Source organism: Typopeltis vanoorti, chromosome 4 (assembly GCF_054136105.1).
Source record: "Typopeltis vanoorti isolate ZY-2024b chromosome 4, IOZ_Tvanoo_1.0, whole genome shotgun sequence".
Taxonomy (NCBI): domain Eukaryota; kingdom Metazoa; phylum Arthropoda; class Arachnida; order Uropygi; family Thelyphonidae; genus Typopeltis; species Typopeltis vanoorti.
Genome location: NC_143552.1, coordinates 112333464 through 112355897, shown reverse-complemented (window position 1 = coordinate 112355897; position 22434 = coordinate 112333464). Strand labels below are relative to the sequence as shown.

The 22434-nt window shown below is 34.2% G+C and overlaps 1 protein-coding gene across 1 annotated transcript; it reads right to left on the bottom strand.

Moving 5' to 3' along the window:
- Window positions 1–1147: 1147 nt before the first annotated feature.
- LOC150107610 (growth/differentiation factor 8-like) lies at window positions 1148–22329 on the bottom strand. Its single transcript, XM_090391420.1, has 4 exons — window positions 21814–22329; window positions 13150–13352; window positions 11598–11777; window positions 1148–2466 (listed from the first exon to the last, which is right to left on the bottom strand). The coding sequence occupies exons 1-4, from the start codon at window positions 22307–22309 to the stop codon at window positions 2083–2085; spliced, it is 1263 nt and encodes a 420-aa protein (XP_090247546.1). The 5' UTR covers window positions 22310–22329; the 3' UTR covers window positions 1148–2082.
- Between the last annotated feature and the right edge of the window lie 105 nt (window positions 22330–22434).

Here is a 22434-nt window from a genome sequence, read left to right as displayed (position 1 = left end):
TTATCTCAGGTTGTATGGCGTCATCTGTTTTATTCACTGCAGGATGGTAGTCCAGACCTGGGGGAAAAAGATCTTGGTTGGCAGAAGCAATTAGTAATACTTTAAAAGACCGAAAAGATTTTAAAGCACCAAAAACATGACGAATAACAGAATAATTTAGAACATTATTGCCGATAAGAATTACCAGTCTACTCTTATCTAAGATAAGAGTAGACTGGTAATAAAGATAATGTATAATTAGTTTTGTAATTTTAAAAGGTTTAAAGGATTTAAAGGTGTAAAGTTTAAAGGATTATTGTATCCTTTAAATACCCTTAAGGGTACATAGCAGGAAATTACGATGAATAAATACATTCTCTCTTTATGTCTAATACTGTATATTAAAATACTATATATCTAAATACTAAATATTTATATTGAATAAAAAAACAATATGAAGATTGTTGTTTTTCGTTAATTTTCGCATTTAACTCATTAAAATATGACATATGAATTAAATATCTTTTCCCTTTCAAAAATGAGTCAAGCAACTAAGCAAATGTGTGCGTTGTCAGCTTCTTTTCTGGTGGTAGAATGATAACATTTTGTTTGACTTTTGCCAGAACCTAATCTTCATCTGTAACGATGATGTCGTTTGGTTGAAAGACATGGATTAGAATCCCATCTAGTACTCGAGCCTTTATAAGAGCATTTCAACTGAAGGTCAGTTAGTAGGCCTCATACGGAGATGGAAGAATTTTTCATCCCGGAAACTTGAAGGGCGTGGATTATCTTGCAAAACAGGCAGCCGACGAAAAGAACTCACGCAGTTAACAGGCATGATAAACCAGTCTCATAGTTCTAGTTGCGTCAGCCATAATTAAAAGCAACCATAACTTACCTTTTCCAGAAAGTATGCATTGTCGCAGGACATGACTCAAAGGACCACATTCTAAAAAAAGCTACGCGCTTTTGTTCGGTTTAGCATTATCATGAATTATAAATGTCCTATGATAGATTTCAAATATTCTTTTATTTGGGGTTTTTTGGGAAACATCGATTACAGGGCAAAAATTTTTTAAAGATCAGTCACTATGAAAACACCCCTTATCACGTGACCAGATTGAAATACGTGTGTGTGATAACATTTCTAAAGAATGAGTCAACGAAATGTTTGAAATTATTTTATTGTGAAATTTATTTCTTTAAGCTTGTGATGATAAAATTGAAAGTGATGACACCTTTCCGTGCCAATAAAATGAAAGAAATGCCATTAAAATATTGTGGCAATCGTACAAATGAGATCTCTGTACACAACGATTTCACTATCACAATAAAAGCGTGTATACTAAACAATAAAGAGCAATCACGTATCAAATTGTATCACAGATCATTATGATCGTCGTCAAGCGTTTCTTACTTGGCAACTTCTTGTAAAGGCACACTTGAGATCATTTGGTATCAGTCATAGGAAATTTACGATATGAATCACAGACTGGTTAGCAGTCCACCCACTTACGCTTAACTCAAGTTGGTCATTGTTCAAAATGATTGTTCAAACTGAAGTAAACAGCTATTTTCCCATGGAATGCAGTCACTACAACCACTTTGATTCCACCGACTTTCAGTCTCAATGAACACAGAAAGCAGCAGATATAAAACAACAACGGACAGACCTCTGGTTATGTCAAACATCTTCTTGAAGTTCTCTTGACTTTTTTTTTGTTATTGATGATGTAACTCACAAAGAAAAATTGAGATTTTTAGAAGGATAATTCACTTAATAAACTAGCATTTTAATATGCGGTACCAAAACGCTTAATCAAATCATGGCGTGTGCGTTTAACATTTAAATGGTAGTTATTTATATTATTAAATGCAGTTACTTTGTGTACAAATAAACATTTATGAAGTGTAAATAATTAGCAAGCCTGTGATGTTTAATTGAAAGTTAAACGGTAATGATCGGAAGATGTATTTCTTTTGAAATCCGTTTTCCATTTCACGTTCTCAAATCGCTGATGGATTTAAATGATTTTAAGTAATTCAAGGCCTGAAATCTTCGTGCTGTACCTGAGGAAACAATGCTAGTCAATGAATCACCTATGAACAGCCGCAGCGGTCAACTACCATTCCTGGAAGCATCCCATATATGATATTATAGTCTTCGTCAAAATATAGCATAGATATAGAAGACATTTTCCTTGGAGCACAACACGGCCCCGCTGAACCTTGAGGATTGGCTTGCTGAACCAGATGTGTGTGCGGATATTTTTGCAAGAATACATAAGGACATTCTCCGCTGCAGTAGTTTGCCTCATAACGTTTGGGCGCAATTATCCAGTCCCATCCAAATTCTTCAAAATCTACGGTTAAGGGATACCGACAGCAACGAACTTCATTGGAATTTTCTTCGCAGTTTAAGCCTATCATTCTTCTACTTCTGTGGTGTCGCTTTTTTTGAACCCTGACGTCAATGAATGGTGTCTGCAACCGAAAAGTAAAATTTCATATAAGACAGAAACAACTCACATATAAATAAATGCATACAGTATATACAGGGTGTTCGGGATAAATTTGACAGTTTCGTAAGGAAAAAGAAAATCTTCTTTGTATCTATTAAATTTAATGAATTGACAAAAAAACATTACAGGCAGAGTTAATTACAATACTATCAACAAGATTTACTCAAAATAACCACCATTAGCATCGATCACAGCTTCAATTCTGCTTCGGAACCTCGAATAAGCTGATGCTACAGTCTCCCTGGGAAGGGCCGCAAAAACTGTTTTAATTTTATCCATTAACTGGGCTTTTGTATTACTGGAAGTGCGATTGGTGTCTTTTTCAACTGCGCCCCATACAAAATAATCCATGGGGTTAAGGTCTGGGGAGTTTGGAGGCCAAACATTTGGACTGGTGAAGTCGTAGAAATTTTCAGACAACCATTTTTGACTTTTCCCAGAGGTGTGGCAAGGGGCCGAATCCTGCTGCCATACATACGGCCTACCATTGCCTACCCTTGTTATCCAGGGCTTGACTACAGTTAGCAACTCCACGAACAAAGCCCGAATTCCAATGCCAGGGTTCTTCAACACCTGTTCCTGCAGATTTGCGAGGAATTCTGCTGTACGAACGCAATCAGATCGTCTGCTAGATCTGATTGCGTTCTTCTTGCTACATCCTCGTAGTCACCATTGCAAGTCTCTAGTTCATGCCTGATTGTTTTTACTGTATTCAGGGAGCATTGGGCAGCAGTCGTAATATCCTTATTTTGATGGCGGGCACGAATCATCATGATACAAGTTATTCTCTTCCATGATTCAGGTGGGTTCCAGCTATCCATCCTTTCTGACATCTTGTATATGAATGAAGAAGGGTCCAAACTTTTAAATGAAGAGAAGTGTGTGTTAATACATGTAACTTACGGAAAAATATAATTAATTATAAATATGTCAAATTTATCCCGAACACCCTGTACTAGACAGTTTTAAAAACTCTAATATCATTATTTGAATCCTGTTCATTATTTTAATCTTGCTCAATGTGCAACGGAACTTTTTAAATTCTTAAATAGCTGCTTAGGAGTCGCGAACCATTTGCGTAAAATACAGTATATCGAATATTGGATATACAGAACCTCGCTTATTGGAGACCAACATGAAAAAGTTCCATCTTTGGTCTCTAGAGCAGGATTGCCATGGCACTCACCTAAATAAGCCATGGCACTCATCTTAATAAGATGCATGACTTCCATTCGCTGCGATGACTGCAGCAATCCTACGGGGCATAGTTTCCGAAAAGCGTACGATAGTAATCAATGGGAATTTTGGAATTTTGTAGGTATGTAATGAGGTTCTGGACTGTTGTGGGACGGACGTCCCTTGACCTCATCGACGGTCCAGTTCATTCCACAGATGTTCAGTGGGGGTTGAGATCAGGACTATATGGAGACCAGTCAAGTGTGGTGATGTTCATGTCACAAATCACGCTGTACATTGTCTTGCTGAAAGAGACAGTGTTCAATTCTGTAGAAGCGTCACGAAGCAGAATGTTCATTATCCAGAATGTTCAGATACCTCTCAGAATTCAGTGTTCATTGCACCACAAACAGAGGTCCGAGACCAAAGTAGGAAAAACGGGACCATAGCGTCACACAGGCACCTCTGAATTTCATAGTTGGGATTACGAACTCTGGTAAGAGACGTTCAACTGGCATCCACCACATCCATCTGCTAGGTAGAGAGAGAGTGTTGCGTAATTGGCGTGATTCGCTCCATAACCAGCTTTCCAAGCTTTCACATCTCATACATGCTGTTTGCACCACTGAAGACGACACTGCATGTTGGTTCGGGTACTGTGAGGATTGCATATTGTGGTCCTACCATGGAAACCAATGTTTTGAACCTCGGTTCCGAATGTTTTTGTGCAGATTCGTGTTCCTGTCTATGTCCGGAACTCCGCATTCAACATGTCGGACGACGAATGGCGGTTTTTAATCTTACTCTTTATTGCTTAAATTTAGACGTAATTTCATGCATCAATCAAATAGTATAAATGGGCAAACACTAATTCTATTTTTAGATTATGACACTGGCAATAAAGGGAGTCCCAAAACTCCGCTATATGATCCTCCATTTTATAGCTGTCCTTTGCTGCCTTTACCGGTTTTACAATTTAGACAACCATGCTGGCTGACTTATGTGATTATTTATCTCTGAAAGCTGATTTCATACAATCTGATTATTCACAGATCAAGCAGAAAGACAATGTTATTTGTTATCCCTAATAATCTAATACATTTTGTTAACCTGTTATTCAGAATATCAGATAATCCTCATTATTCTTCAAACATTCTGGATCTTTTCTTAATCTCTCGCACTCTCTTCTATAGTCTAATTACTCATGTAATTCTCCTGCCGGATCAAGTAAGTAAAATAATTGTTACTGGAAGGAAGGCCTTCATTCTTCACTCTATCTCTGAAAAGTCCTAACTTTTATCTAAATCTTACCTGTACCATTATTGTCCAAAGTAAAAATTCAGCATACATCCAATGATTCATGCCAAAAATCAAGCTTCTCATGCAACTTATACTACATCTCGAAAAAAAGTGTAATAAAATTATCAAGAAATTCAATGCAGACTTCGTAAGGGCCAACTTTAATAAGCTAACCTCCTGTTCAGATGGTCAAGCCCTCTGGTCCCCCTAACTAAGGCATTTGCCCTAACGTTTTCCTTTTTTTCCGTCTCTCTCTCTCTCTCTCTCTCTCTCTCTCTCTCTCTCTCTCTCTCTCTCTCTCTCTCTCATCCTGATGGTACCATGGTCACATCAATCAAAGGTAAGACTCTTAGTGTCATTTTTTTCCTCCAACTCTTATACAAGTGAACAAGGTAAATTACCCCCTACTATATCACGAGCAACACGCAAAATATAAGAAAAATCCATAGCAATCTTGATACAAATAAGTCTCCGAGTCCAGATATTATCCCTACATTTGTGCTAAACAATTTTAACAATTGTGATCCAGAATTAACACCTATCATATTTCTTATATAAGTTTCATATTCATATGACATCAACCGGACAGCATGGAGGCTTCTCTATCTAGCTTTTTCCCCCAAAATGTGAGATTAAATTCAGCCACAGACTTATCTTGTTCCATTGCTTCTGTCTCAGTATTATCGGAAGTTGTGAAGAAGCTCATCACCGACTAGCTTATTCACTACCTGGGGGCCAATCAGTTAATTATTTATCACCAAAGGATTCCTCCACTCTTGTTCTATAGCAGACATCCTTACTTATCTTAACTTTTGGACACAAGTCATGGAAAGATTTGAAGATATTCACGCAGTCGTTTGTGATATTTTCAACTCATGTGATTGTTTGATATCGAGTTTTTCTTACCAAGCCGTCATCTCATGTTCTCTCTCGCTTTCTTATTCTTTTTCACTGGATTTCCAATTTCATCTCTAATAGTTAATTTTGTGTCATAGTTTATGGCGTTCTCTAATCAGATTTCTTTATTAAGGGTGGTGTACCTCATTGTTCTGTACTCGTTCATGCTCTTCCCCTGTACGTTACTCTCTCTCTCTCTCTCTCTCTCTCTCTCTCTCTCTCTCTCTCTCTCTCTCTCTCTCTCTCTCCCTCTCTCTCTCTCTCTCTCTCTCTCACACACACACACACACCTCAAATTCTATCCATTTTTTTTTATGATGGCATGACGCTCTATTGTTCTTCTTCATTTCATTAACCTTATAACAATCAAAGAATTCAAGCTTCAAGATCTTCCATGATCATTGTCTTAAATACTGACCTCTTTATAATTTTCAAGTGGGGCGATGATAATTTAGTTAATTTTAATTTTTATCAAAACACAATCCTGTCTTATTACCGGAAGAAATACTCTAATTTATGGATTTACTTTTGATAATGTTCCGATCTCCAGTCAAGATCAGTTTCTGTTTTCGGAATAACTTTCACATCTCGCTAACTCTATAATAAGCATATCACATCTAACTTGTCGTAGTATAAACCTATCGCAACCATAGCCTCCTCAGCCTCTAAAAAACTTGATATTCTTTTTCGTTCGAAACACTATTCCTCTTCTTCTGAACTCCTAAATTTTATAAATCCGACTACTCTTAGATCATTGTTCTCATATTTAGGGTGATGCTTCTAAAATTTTCCTAAGAATTCTCATTTCCTGACTTAGAATTCTTCAGTAATTTAATTTATCGTAAGATAATTTCGGTTCATCAGCTATGTTTTTCTTTTTTTTAAAAAAAAAGAAAAACATACCTTTTTTTGGAAACGAACTGCAAGAGATAAACACTTTAATGATATTATAAATATCACCTAAATTTATTCGAATATACTGTACTTCATTTTCAGTTGTGCGTTAGATATTATTGTGTATCATATGCCTAAAGTATTAATGTGCTTATATTAAATCGCTTGTTTAATTGTAATTTCTACATTTTTACTGTGCATATCATTAAATGGTCGGAGATTATATATTGAAATAATATTTGAAATTCAATCTTTAAAAGTGTATCTACAAGCGTCGTAATCCGCCATTGGATACTATTTCATATATGAGAAAAAAAATATGTTTTCTATGGGTCTCTCTCTCTCTCTCTCTCTCTCTCTCTCTCTCACCCTCAAAAAATGTATAACCCGTAGTACATCAGTACCCTCGGCAGTAAAGATTTTTTCTTCATTTTAGACCACTTCAGACCTCCAACAAGCATGGTGATGATCTCATAGCTGGAAATGAAATTCATTTCCCACCTGAAGACAATTATAAAGTCATACTCCCGAAGATATTCAAACCAACAGCCTGTTAGTTGAAAAGTGGATATGCTAACCACTTGGCCAAGAAACAATTATGATTAAAGCTAAGAATTATACTTTAAGAAATTAAGACAAGAGTTCATGAGAATGTACAGTAGCAAACAAATTAATCCTAACAAGATGAATTTTCCTCAAGTTTTTGTTTTCAATTTGCAATAGTTTTGGTTTTAGTTTTTTCAATTCACAATAGTTTGGATTTTAGTTTTTTCAATTCACAATAATTTTGATTTTGGTTTCGGTTTGCTTTGGTTTTAGTTCACTATTTTGGTTAAGTTTTGTGTGTTTTAATTATCTCTACGATGTTTATTAATAGTGCTGTGCGTTTTTAATAGTGTAAATAAGTTCGTCGTGTTTTATACAGAATGTGTAACTATAAAATGGACAGAGTTCAAAATATGTACTCTTTCTCAGCTCACATCTATGACTCAAATACAAATTGTTATTGAGTGTGGTGTTGTTGGTTTGGGTATCGCTAATGTGATTTTAAAGAGGTTTAGGGAGGCAAGTACCTTTTATTTATCCTGAGAGAAAAGGAAAATGTGGACGAAAAAGAAAAACTACACTTACTCAAGATCGTTTACTAGTTAGGAAAAAGCAAAATGAATCCAAGATTGACTGCTGTAAACTAGACTTAAACAGAGACTTCGCAGCTAGTGGGATTAATGTTTCTGACATGACAGTCCATCGAAGATTGTTGGAAGCAGGGAGGACTACCCACAGACCATAAAAGAAACAAGTTTTGACGAAGGATATGCAGAAAAGAGACTTCGTTGGGCAAAAGTGTACAAAGATTGAATCGTTGAGAAGTGGAAGGAGGTCATATGCTCGGATGAGAGATATTTCATTGTCCAAGGAAAGCGAGTACCCTATCTTCGTAAATCAGCAGCTAAGACTTTTCCCATCCCTTCAACAAGCTCCTAAACATCCAGCTAAAATGCTCTGAGGTTGTTATACACATGACGGTCCAGGATCACTTGTGCCTGTTGACGGTATGTGAAAAGTGACCAATACATAGAAGTATTGGACAAACAAGTGATCCACAAATCTTAAAAGACAAAAAAAACTCATATTCCAACAGGATCTCGCTCCATAGCACACTTTCTAAAAAGTGAAAGAGTTCCTCAAAAATCACAACATTCAATTGCTTCAGTCGCCAGGTAGCTCTAGTGGACCATAGTGAAAAATAGGCTTGGAAAATTAAATTTTGATACAAAAGATAAAATACAATCCATTATAAACGTATGATTTCGAGATGCAGAAGTAAGAAAAATGTGTTTTGCGTTGGTTAGGAACAGAGGGGCACATGTAAATTATTAGGTAAAGTTGGAGTTTAATTTTTATACTAAAAATTAAACTCCAACTTTTGTTTTCTTGCGAAATTAAAATTTTCTTTAAAATGTGATTTCAGATTAATTTGTTTGCTACTGTAGATATGAAAATGCAGTTTTTTTGTTGTTTATATAATTTAAACAGTGCATATAGAAGACATGCGTAATGATTGAAATTTTTTTTAAAAAATTATGTATGAAGTGAATTTTATTCGTTTCATAATAACTAACAATTCCACCAAGTTGGTGTTATTTTCTGTTTTACGTTAAACGTCAGAATCAAAGTTTGATCATTAGGATATATATTCCTAAGACGTATTATTGTTATCAAACTCCTTTCACTGTTAAGTCTTAAACATGCAACCATAATGAGATACATGTACAATGTCATACCGATTGTATTATCTACTCAAAAGAGACATTACAGAAATATCGTTTTATCTTTCACAGATAATCATATATCTCAGTCTGTAAAGAAGAATATGAATTGTCTGTATATCAATATCTGGCGCAGTCTTTCCTGCAGCCATTCCTAGCCTTTAATATTATCCTTATCTATCTCGAGAAGGCCTAAATGAAATAGTGAGTAGACATCATGTGAACATCTCTTTATCTACTCACTATGAGAAATGCGACTGTCTCTGATCTATGATAATTGTTATGTATTGAATATTATCTTGTTTATATATTTTATTATTCAAATTCTTTAAAAGTTGATCTGATTCTGGGTTTAAGACAGACTTTTTCTCATGGAATTAGCTAATATATATTTATTCATTTTAGTATATGTTCAAGAGCCTCGGCAGCTCAATCGATATTAGCGATGCTCTTCGGTTGGAAAGACCTGGATTTGAATCGCGTTTAGGACGCAAAGAACCTTTATTGATGCTTTTCAAGTGAGAGTTAGCGGGTTTAATACGGCAAGGTTAATTCCGTGAAATGAACAAACCGGCCAGAATAATTCACGTTAATGCTGACGGGATTAACAGTTTTGTCACAAGAAGATTTGTAAGAGACAACTTACTTGACTGTGACGTGCCACTGGGCCTAATGAAGGGACAATGGAGTACATATTTATTAAATCTGTGCTAAAGATAGGAAAGATCTTTGATTTTGGTAGAGCACATTACTAAACAATGCTGAAATAAATTAAATAAAAGATTCCCTTTCCACACAGAGTTTGCAGGGCAATCACAAACGGGATTCGAACCCGCTGCGTCTTGACTGGAGAGCGGACATGCTGACCACTTGGCCAACCAGGTGACCAGGTGCTGCTAACAGTACTATATATTACCTTTGCTTTATTTAGCTTTGAGTGCCTTATAACCTTCGGGCGACGTTCCGCCAGAAGAATAAAACCTTATAGGTTCTGTTCTTGTCTCCGACTAAATGATTTTTTTTTTCTTAAGCCGGTTCTCGAATTTGTCATTCTTTGTTAGGCAAGTGGGAGTTACCCCCCCCTTCCTCTGAAATCCGGGGTTTTTAAACCTTGCGACTAAAAAATAAATATAAAAAATCAAATCAAATCCACTGTCTAACTCGCATTGTTTTTGACAATAGTATACCAATTATGGTTTCTAAATGCTAGAGTACGGCAGCTGTGTGCCATATTCTCTCGCTCCGAAGTCTTGAAATCGTTGTAGTCATGAATTCAATTCTAGACTAACAGGCTAGTATTTACTGCCCTATTACCTGGCTGTCTTCCTATTTCCAAAAGTTAGTAATGGCTTAAGGAATTCCGCTCACTTCCGTGGGAATAAACGTCTTTAGACTTTTTTTTATTTGGCTCAATGTTGGTATTAGTATGATATCTATTACATTGTTCGCATTCATATTCGTAGAAGTCATGGATTATGAATTATCAGTTATTTCGAAAACGAATTCTATTTTCCTATTCTACTCTTGCCAAAATAATAACCTTTCCTTTCTTCAGCTGTCTTCTGAAACTATTGATCCCGACAAGATGAAAACAAGAAGTTTATTACCTGTAAACTTGCAACTCTCGATTGCTGTAATAAGAAATCAACAGATAAATATATCTAACAGAAGATTATTTGGTCGCATATATGACTGTATAAATGCAAATAATATTTTAGGCGTTGCTTTTATAGCGAGAAGGCTCTAGGAACACATTAATGTCGACACGCTTATTTTTAGCTTTTCAGCGGCTATTTAGCATTAAATTAAATTTGGTATAGAAATCCTAAACCAAATTTAATTTTCAAACGGAAATCAAGTTTAAATGAAATTAAATTAGGTTAATGAGAATATACACATACCAGCCACTGAATTAAAAACTTTTATTTAATACCGTGTGGACCTTAGGCATGAGACTGCCAATACCGATCCTCTTCAATTTTCGGCACATAATTCTAGGAGATTTGAGTCGGGAACAGCTTTCATTAAATGCTTCAGCCAATGGCTGCACACAAGAAGTTCTGTTTATCCGTACAAGGCTTTCTCAGACGACTGCAATCTCCTTCCTGATAGACTCTTAGGACCACAGTTACGCCTCTTTTACAAACAATGTGGGTTATATTTCCACTGATTAAACACTCGGGATATCTCGCATTTTGAGAAACCAAATTTCTAATAAAGGGCATATTGTGGATGCCCGTCTGGCTGGAGCCACGATTTTTAAAACAGCTCTACTATTTTGAAAATCGTGGCTCCAGCAGGCACGCACAATAAGTCCTTTATCGAACTCCGAAATATCCTTTGTTTTCTCCATTGTGATCAACACTATTAACGATTACTTCTGGCAGCGTCTTAAATAGTTGCCTAGAATACACAGTTATGCAATTGACCAAGTATTTTGCATATATACGCTGATCGTGAGTGACGTTTATGTATATCTGCATAAAGGTTTCTAATTCAATGGCCGATATATATATAATACTCACACAAAAATTAGAATAATATTGGACTAACTTACCGCAGAATTATTCTCTTCGTTACCATGCCGTGTAATTAATACACCTTCACCTTTCACATCATAAACATCAGTTACAATTCCTAAATTCTCATCCGGATGAAGAAACCACTGGACGACTAATTTTTGAATGTCGAATAAAATCCAGTTTCCTCTCTGAGGCTTCATTAACTTCGTTGAGACCTAGCAAAGCAAAATGATATTTTTGTTTTCGAATACTTTTGAGAAAAATTAATTTAGCACTTATTTACAAAATATCGATATTGTACATTATTTCTTGTGTACTTTAATGTCAGCTAATAATTTATGTTGCAATTCATGATAAATAACCATACAGATGAGTAAATGTTACATGTTATTTACATACATGTGGAAAATTACAGGTGTTCTTTACAATGAAACTGTGCTCGCTACAACTGAAAAAAATATCTCTCTATATATAGGGTCATCATGATGGGTGAAAAACGTTGGGTTACTTCTTGGTGTTCTGGATCTCTCTCTCTCTCACTCTCTCGATGACCAGTATGACGCCGGCTACTTAGCCATATTTTTCATTAACATTGATGACCATGATAATACAGTTGAAACATTTCTTTTCTAAAAGTTCTTTCATTTTGTGGTTCTGGTCGAAGTTTACTCCAGAGTTTGCTCTTGACAACCCTCCTATATTAACCATTATTACATCAACCATGCATGAATGCAGTTCTCGTTACACTGGTTTTACTGAATATCGAATAAAATTTAGTAGTGTGCCCTACCACGATCAGTCCAAAGACTTTTTAGAAGTGTTCATTAATGATAATAATTTTTAAATAATAATAATAATAATAATAACTGAATAAAATTTCCTTCTTAAGATTTTAGACCACATACGAGTTTAATCAGAGTATGAGCAAGTTGCTTAAAACTTACGGCAGTTAGCCTAACCGATGCAAGCTAACTTAATTTAATTACTATCTAAAATATAACTTCAATTTTCGACGAAGCACTTTAGTTGGAAAAATCCTGGGTTCGAATACCATCTACGGACACAAGAAACTTTTATCATGACTTTTCAAATGAAGGTGACCCAAGCCAGTCTCATACGAAGGTGACAGGATTTTTCCTCCCGGAGATTCGAATGTTTCATCCCGCAACTAGCCAAATCGGCCGGATAACGCACATTTACACACAAAATATGTCCACCTTATCATAAAATTATTATTATTATTTAATATAACTTTACATACCCTATGCAAATAGACCTTAGTTATACATAAACTATCTTAGATCTATCAGAGTGAATACAACACATAACTGCCCTCTATTAGTTTTTTCGATAAAATTTTGCATTTCCGAACTATATTACGAAATATAAAAGCACATTATTGTATTTCAGAACATGAGAAATCCAAAAATATATGAATTTTCTTTTCCTTTTAACAATAAACTTTTAGCAGTATCAGCGAAAAGTAATAATGTACTTTAAAATGGTTAACAAAAATATAAAAAAAAGCTGGAAATAAGATTGACAACCATGTCTCTGATGTGATAAATATAAGCCGGTTTTTCTTACCTGGACTAGTTCCGGTGGATTATCTTTGCCTTTGAGATGTGCTATTTGATAGATAGTAACATAAAATGATTCTTCTTTTATCGTCTTGTTTCGTCGTACATTAAGCCAAATGTGAGCAGCAGCAACGTGTAAATTCAATATATTTGAAGAAAATTTGAAATAATGCGTTCTAAAAGTCTCGGGTATCTTTAAATGCACTGGAGCTGAAAAAAAAATTAAATAATTCATTTAAGTTATTTTAATAATTTACTAATCTGTACGATGCTTATTTATATAAAGTATTTGCTACAATAGGGAAAGCTTCTAAAACTGTTTAATCATAGTATATTTCTTGTTGTTTTTGTATAAATGAAGAAACAGAAATGAAAAGATTTTCTGATGAGAGTAATCCTAATAAGTAATGATATATTCAATTCTGAAATCATTGATTTTATCATTTTCATCTTTTATATTCATTCTGTTTTGTTTCTTCTGACTTTTTTAATTGTGTTTTAAAGAATTTCATATTCACGTCATTATTTTTTATTTTATATTCATAGAAACCTTTTTTGTGTTCTTATGCAGACTTGAAACTTTGTACATTGAATTTAGATATTTTTTATTTATTTTTTATATCATAATCCTTTGCAACTTTATAATTTCCATATATTAGAACATATTCTACAATCATCAGTTAAGCAGTTTTTTTTGTTATTTTTAGAAATAGCAAACTACATTATGAATAAGCAGGTTTCGAATCTTGATTGATTATAGCATAACATATTCACACACAAATTAAGAGTCATTAAATTGTATATATGCATAGTTAATAAAAAAACGTAAATTAAAAGTTCAAAACGTTTACTACACAAACTGAGTTTGGTTTATTTTCTTAGCAGTGAAGTGTGTTATCTTCAGAATAATCTAAAATTTCGAGCTGTGCATTTTAATAATAAATCCTTTTTGCACTAACGAGGATATCAATAAATTTGCTATATTTTTGGATCGAAACATCACTTAGTTGCTTTAAAACAGCTTGAAATAATTTGAAACGAATAGCTTAAGCATGATTCGGTGACTTACTGAATCTTACGAGTCATATTTATCGAATATCTCTTTCCCACCCTAGAAAAAAAAAACCTGTTCTTACTCTAATATTAGGAAATTAATTATGATTAATCATGAAGTTTTCCAACTACTTGCTATAGGAAAATTTTAATTTTTCTAAACTATATATACAATACTGTAATCTAAGTATAATTTAATGTATTTTGACAAAAACAAATCTATTTGATTGAGTAAATAAATGAGTTAAATAAGCTACTGGATTGTGTCCGAATAAGCGAATATATAACTGATATTCAGCGTATTTTGCTTTTATTGAGTCTTTTACAAAAACTCCGTCTTAAATAAACTCATACCAACTTACTTTCTGAATTATGGGATAAATAAATCCATAATATGATTTTTATTAACCCAAGTTATCATAATACAGTTTAGCGTCATTTTTAACCATGCGATTAAGCACGTTCAGATAACCGAGTAGGTTACAGAATGAATGGTATACAAACATAATTATGTTAATAATGAGCAATGTATAATTGGTGCTCTATTCCTAGTTTCAAGTGTTAACTGTTGATCTTTAGCTATTGAGTCTTCTAATTATTCTATTCGAAACCCACTTTCAACATGTAAATATTTTTAATGTCAATATGTATATCTCGACAAATATCTCTATCTTTGTAACTTAGGAAAAAACATAAGGCTCACAATTTGTGACACTTAATTTAATAAAAAGCTTCTTTCCTTAAATACATTCCTGTATTCTTAAATTTCATTTGTATATTGCTTTTTTAAAACAAAAATATTAAACAGTTAAAATAATTAAAAAGTATAGTTTCATAATCATTTTCCTTTGTGTGATAAAGTAATGTAATTCAGTTAGCCGTGCTTAAAATTATGATATAATATCTGTATGCTTTAATATTACGATTTAATCTTTAATCTTATATGATTGCAAAAAAAAAATCCATGTCCTCATTTCTCTCTCTACCACTGAGGAACCTCTGAAAATTGCATAATCGCAATAAATGCTAAGCTTTATAATCTGAAGTCAAACAAATTATTTATATGATAGATCATGGAAACTACTAATCCTGGTAGAACATTGTTGTTGGAAGTGAATTCTTCAATAGGCAGTAATAATCCGTCATAGCTGGTTAGCTCCTGCTCTCTTAGAAAGAGCAACTGTTTCTAAATGAATGCTGTACTTGAATATGAAGAATGGGTCCTCTTTTTTAATTGCAAGTAATGGTTTCAACTTTCTTTTCGTTGAAGAGATCCTTTATTTTGCAGAAATAATGACAATATGGGACGACGTATTGTATTTTGAAAATACTTGTAGAATTACTGCATTACAAGGGGAATGTCATGTTTCATGATATTCAGTATAAAAATAAGTTGAAATGTGCATATAGCATTCATGTCTTCCTGTGTTTACTAAGAAGCGTCTGTTGCTCAGTCGGCTTCGATGATATCCTTTGTTTGGAAAACCCGGTTCGAATCCTCTCTAGGATGTGGAAGAACCTTTATTGAGACTTTTCAGTTGAAGTTCAATTATCCGGTTACCTTTCCATCGCATATGGAGATAGAAGAGCTCCCCTCCCCTGAAAACTCGGTTTAGGTTTAGGTTTCAAAAAATAAAAGTTAATTGCCGCGACAGGACATTGAACCTAATATGCAAGGGAATTACAGAGAAAGAGAAACGTGTCTCTCTCTCTCTCTCTCTCTCTCTGTGTGTGTGTGTGTGTGTGTGTGTGTGTGTGTGTGTGTGTGTGTGTGTGTGTGTGTGTGTGTGTGTGTGTGTGTGTGTGTGTGTGTGTGTGTGTGTGTGTGTGTGTGTGTGTGTGTGTGTGTGTGTGTCATCTTGAGCACAAACGTGGACAGATCAGATTCTAGATGTAGGTTGATATGTGGTGGCAGTGAAAAATGTCATATAAATATAATCTGAAGAAAAGTTCGAATATTGCTGGTTTCCCCATACTGTTGATTATAGGTCGCTACCACTAACCGATATGTGTGGGTTAAATAAGCAAAGAATACAGTTTCATAACATGAGTTCCATGAATACATACATACGTTCCACGAATACGTACAGGGTGTTCGGGATAAATTTGACATATTTATAATTAATTATATTTTTCCGTAAGTTACATGTATTAACACACACTTCTCTTCATTTAAAAGTTTGGACCCTTCTTCATTCACATACAAGATGTCAGAAAGGATGGATAGCTGGAACCCACCTGAATCATAGAAGAGAATAACTTGTATCATGATGATTCGTGCCCGCCATCAAAATAAGGATATTACGACTGCTGCCCAATGCTCCCTGAATACAGTAAAAACAATCAGGCATGAACTAGAGACTTGCAATGGTGACTACGAGGATGTAGCAAGAAGAAAGATCCCTAGCAGACGATCTGATTGCGTTCGTACAGCAGAATTCCTCGCAAATCTGCAGGAACAGGTGTTGAAGAACCCTGGCATTGGAATTCGGGCTTTGTTCGTGGAGTTGCTAACTGTAGTCAAGCCCTGGATAACAAGGGTAGCCAATGGTAGGCCGTATGTATGGCAGCAGGATTCGGCCCCTTGCCACACCTCTGGGAAAAGTCAAAAATGGTTGTCTGAAAATTTCTACGACTTCACCAGTCCAAATGTTTGGCCTCCAAACTCCCCAGACCTTAACCCCATGGATTATTTTGTATGGGGCGCAGTTGAAAAAGACACCAATCGCACTTCCGGTAATACAAAAGCCCAGTTAATGGATAAAATTAAAACAGTTTTTGCGGCCCTTCCCAGGGAGACTGTAGCATCAGCTTGTTCGAGGTTCCGAAGCAGAATTGAAGCTGTGATCGATGCTAATGGTGGTTATTTTGAGTAAATCTTGTTGATAGTATTGTAATTAACTCTGCCTGTAATATTTTTTTGTCAATTCATTAAATTTAATAGATACAAAGAAGATTTTCTTTTTCCTTACGAAACTGTCAAATTTATCCCGAACACCCTGTATATATTCCATAAATAAATAAGTTCACAAGAAGAAATTACAATTATTTAATCAACAAGAAATTGATCAGAAAAGCTTGCTGAGAAAATTTTAACTATATTAGTTATAACTAAGAAATTATTACCTTCGTTTACATTCGTGCAAAAATAATAATATAAAGACATAAAAACTGCTATTAATATATTTCAAAGCGGTGTGAAAGTGGCTATTTTGAAAAACTATATACAGTATCTATGAACGAACTATAGTTTTTCTATGGTTGATATGCACTAACTGAATACGAAGTCATCGTTCCAAAGTTAACATTAATGGCTAATCATAGTAAATAAAAAATCAACACTTTAATGTATTTTGACTCAGTTAATAAGTTACTCATTATTATCAAACTGTTATTATGAAATTATTATTTTTCACAATGAAATAAAATTCGTTTTCAAGAACTTTCGAGGTAACAAAGCTGAGCTGTGAAGAAAAATGTTTACAAATGTGTTCAAACATAAGCTTAATCATACTGTTTATTTTTGATTAGAATTATTTTGCTCTTATGAATGAATATGTGTTCCGCTTGCTTGAATAGTAACTATGCATCATGCAAAAAAAATGTTGTAACTGCTTAAGATTTAAGATGAAGACCAATCTGATAATTAAGATTAGCAACTAAAAGCGTCAAGGCGTGCACATTCTAGGAAACATACATTGGGACAGGCAATTTGTAGAATTCATGATTTACCGATGAAAGAAAAATGGAAATAATTATTTGTGATTTTATATATGGGTGTCCTATATTAGGTTTTCCTATTTTAAAAGTGGATTCGAGAATTAGATTGTTGAAATAAATAGATAGGGAAGGTTCTATTTATATCTTCCCTATTCAACATTGTTGATGATGCACATAAATTACTATGATATAATTAATGCATTGAGTTTCTATTTCATTAATACTATAACAGATATAGTCGCCCATGAGGTTTTTCTAATTTTGTTAGGATAAAACGGATAATTCTACCTCCATAGTATTATGTGTGCCATTATTATGTGTGAGTTTTTCGTCTATTTGCCTGTTGGACGAAGGGGGGAAAACGCATGTTGCCGGAAGAGAGGGAACTTCACCTCCTTATCACACTGTGCTAACTCCTCTTCAGTTGAAAAATACTTATAAATGTTTCTTTTATCCAAGAGAATTCAAAACCATATCTTTCCATCTAAAGGAGGCTCGTGAAATATTGATTCGGTTGCTATAAATATAAATTGTTCACGCATTCTCAAATTTTAATGTAGGATGTGAATTAGGCATTTCTTCCTTTTGCGTGTCAATGTTTTTATGCAATGTAAACACATTTCTATATTTTACTGAAATATCAGCAAATTCTCTAAGTAGTAAGCTACTTTTAAAAAATTCTGATGATTTAGCAACAGTGTGTCTTATGGTTGTCTGTTAACATTATAGACTGCGCTATACTTTTCATTCTGATGATTACATGTCAACCTCAAAGAAGAATTTCTTTATAAACTATTAATATTATTATTTCAATTCGTGTATTCAATGTGTGCGTTTGCCGGCTGCGCTAAAATTATTCAATTTTCTCAGCATTGCTCTTTTCAGATAATTGGTAAAGGCTTTGTTTATTAATTACATAGAAAATCAGTTAAACACTAAGGAATATAATAAATGTCTAAATCAGCAATTTTATGCACACATTTATTAGTTTACATACCTCATCAACAAAGAAATGCTGTAACTCTAAATCATCTCTTACGATAGATTTTCTTTTTTCTTTCGTGAGATTATATGTTCCCTAATTTTTGATGTCTTTTCGTCTGGTTTCAGGAAATGATTTTTCATGTATAAATATGCATCCTCAAATGTCAATAACTCAAATGTCATCCTCAAATGTCATTGAGATTATATGTTCCCTAATTTTTGATGTCTTTTCGTCTGATTTCAGGAAATGGTTTAATGAAACGATAACAAAATTAGGGAACATACAATATAGCTTTTGCATGCTTTAAACGTATTTAAAATGTGTTATTGACATTTTAGGATGCATATTTACACATGAAATGCTGTAACACAAATTACTATGATATAGTTAATGCATTGAGTTTCTATTTCATTAACACTATAACAGATATAGTCGCCGATGAGGTTTTCTAATTTTGTTAGGATAAAACGGATAATTCTACCTCCATAGTATTATTATGTGTCATTTTTTGTGAGGTTTTCGTCTATTTGCCTGTTGGACGAAGGGGGAAAACGCATTTTGCCGGAAAAGAGGGAGCTTCACCTCCTTATCACACTGTGCTAACTCCTCTTCAGTTGAAAAATACTTATGTTTCTTTTATCCAAGAGAATTCAAAATCATATCTTTCCATCTAAAGGAGGCTCTTTAGATGGAAAGATATGTAACATATTTAAATATGCAACCAAGTCATGCCCTTTTCATTATCTCCCAAAATAATCATGTATTTTAATGCATCAGCAGGCTGATATTGCTCAGGAGAGTGCATTTGCTACTTTTGGTTTTCAGAGAAGCAAAGAATACGTTAATAAATAACTGTAACATGTGGATTATGCAACGAAAAAAATGGACTACTTTGTTCCAAACAAAGTTCTTTCTTAGTGTTCACACGCTAAGCTCAATAATAATCCTGTATAAAATCTATCATTCGAATGTCATAATTGTTGTTTCGTAATAGAGTAAGCTAAAGATATATATCATGACTCCTACAATAAAAGGTTAATGACTTCATAGTCGTTAACCTTTTTCACCCACGTGTTAGTCACAACACGTTGACGATGCTGTTTTATGAAAATAAATTAGCAAGTTACAGAAATCTTGGTAGTAACACCGCTTACTAAAAGAACTTGTTAATGGATACTTGTATCGCATTTTTTGGTCTTTTATGATTTCTAAGTAGTACAAAAATAAGTAAAATTATGTACTAACATTCACATTAATAGCATTTCAGTTTGACTAATTTAAAACAACCTATTATTATTTTTTTGCGTTTATCAGATTTTGTGAAACTATTTCCGCTTCGCATTTGTACTCGCACAAGCCAACGAGTAACTTTAACTAACACAAATTGATTTTGACAAAATGCTGACAGCGACCCCTAACTTTATATAAAAAAAGTCCACGTTTACACAGGCGGTGGAATACTTTGCGTTCCAAGGAATCTAATTGATATTTATGACGTCTCGGACTTGCCTCTTCAAACAGTAGGGTGGGCACCCTCGCTTTCCTCACTGTCAGTGGACCGTTCGCTTTTCATTTAGCGGTTCACAGCGTCTCTCTCTCTTGACAAATGTAAACAACTCGCATGCAGCCTCCCGTAGCGTTTTGTGCAGCTACTTTAATAATTTCAGTGTTTTAATAGCGAAAAAATTTACTCATATTTCATGAGTAATCGCTGAGGAGCTCTACTATGACTTTAAAAACAGAAAGAATGGTAGTAGCTTCGACTGAGTACATCGTAGGTATATGTTTTGAAAATAACGTGATCGGCAATTCTTATTAACTCGGCGTCCTCGTTCAGATAATTACTTTTTATAAGCACAAAACGATAGACCTTGGACACATAATCATGAAGGGAAGGGGGGAGAGGAGAGATAGATAGAGAGGAGACGCTAACTCGCACAAGTTACCGTCCCAGTGTCGAAACACGCCACTCAGTTTTCTGCCTTTGTGATGAATGCTTAATTTGATTCCCCATGAAACAAGATAAAAGATGCATGTGAATACTATTTTGTGACTCTAAAAGCTCACTCTTTTTTTTTTATGAAAGCATTAATAATTATAATTAAACGTCTCTTTATTTATTTTTTGTAAGCTAATATCTATACGATAACCCAAATTCTAATACTAAATTTCACTTACATTAATAATGCTTCCTTATTTTTTGAGAAATTATATGACCCTACAACAAATGAAAATGACAATGCTTATATGAACTAATTCGCCTTCATCTTTTTCTTGTAGAATTTCACAAATAATTGGAAGAAAATGCTCGTAGTAAATATCATTGCACCAGAGAAGAACTTCATAAAATTAGACATCTTCCTTGAATGTGGTAAGCTTAATATTTGATTTAAAGCACTATAGTTTGTGAACATTTTTATCATCTCATATAAAAATATCCTTTAGGGCACAGAAGGCATATATCTTTATCATAATATGTGGTTTGAATCTAAGAAAGCATATCAATGAATTAATCGCTTCTCCTATTTTTATCTAATTTATATATATTGAAATAGAAATTATATAATTCAGCTTAGTATACTAATGCCATGTTATGTTTTTGTGTTATATTGCAATAATTTTAGTCATGCTTTTCATAATCCTAATCAAAAACGTATGAAAAGAATAGTCATATTCATGAAAATTCATAGTCATGAAAATGTTGTTAATCATAAAGTATCAATTACAGTACTAAATATAATCATATTTCATACTCTTCGGATAAAGGTGGGAAACATCCCATCCGTTTAATCAATTGCATTTAATGAGATTTTCTTAGAAGCAAAATTGAAAACATCGTTTTACACTGAAGTCAGATTACAGTTATATACCGAATAGGAAATATTTCAGAGATATTAACACTATTGTACTCACGTTTCTGAGCGAAGGTAATTATTCTTTCCGTTGTCAAATGATAATCATCTTCCATGTCTTGTGTCTGAGGACTAGAATTACCTGGAGCATCTCCTTGCATGCCGTGACACTCGAGTAAATGATGAACAGGGGGAATTGACGGAATAGATTTTCTCGTGATATTAGGAGTTGCTTTCATATTAAGTTTACTAAGTATTTGTGCCTTGATGGCTTCTATCCTCTTTTCTTTCATATTCTTTTCCATCTGGCAACGTGGACAATTCCTGTGATGAAGGAGCAGATTATCCTTGATTACTTCATCTTCTTGATCTTCACTTTCTTTTTCATAATGAGCATCGGTGTGTGATATGTTGCTATAAATGTTCAGCCAGGTGTCCGGAATATGCTCTATAGCCTCGCTATCACGTCTGAGATGGGATCTTCCCCAGCTGAGCTGCATATGTATAGAGGCAGCTACTACCACTGACAGTATGATTAAAGGAACGCCGTTACCCATGGCAACTGTGGTAACACCGCTGAAACACGTTGACACTAGTAAGTGAAGAACTGTTCCCTGTTCTCCGTTTTTATAGCATTAATAGGACATTTTTAGCTAGACACGCCCCTTCTGGTTGACAGGAG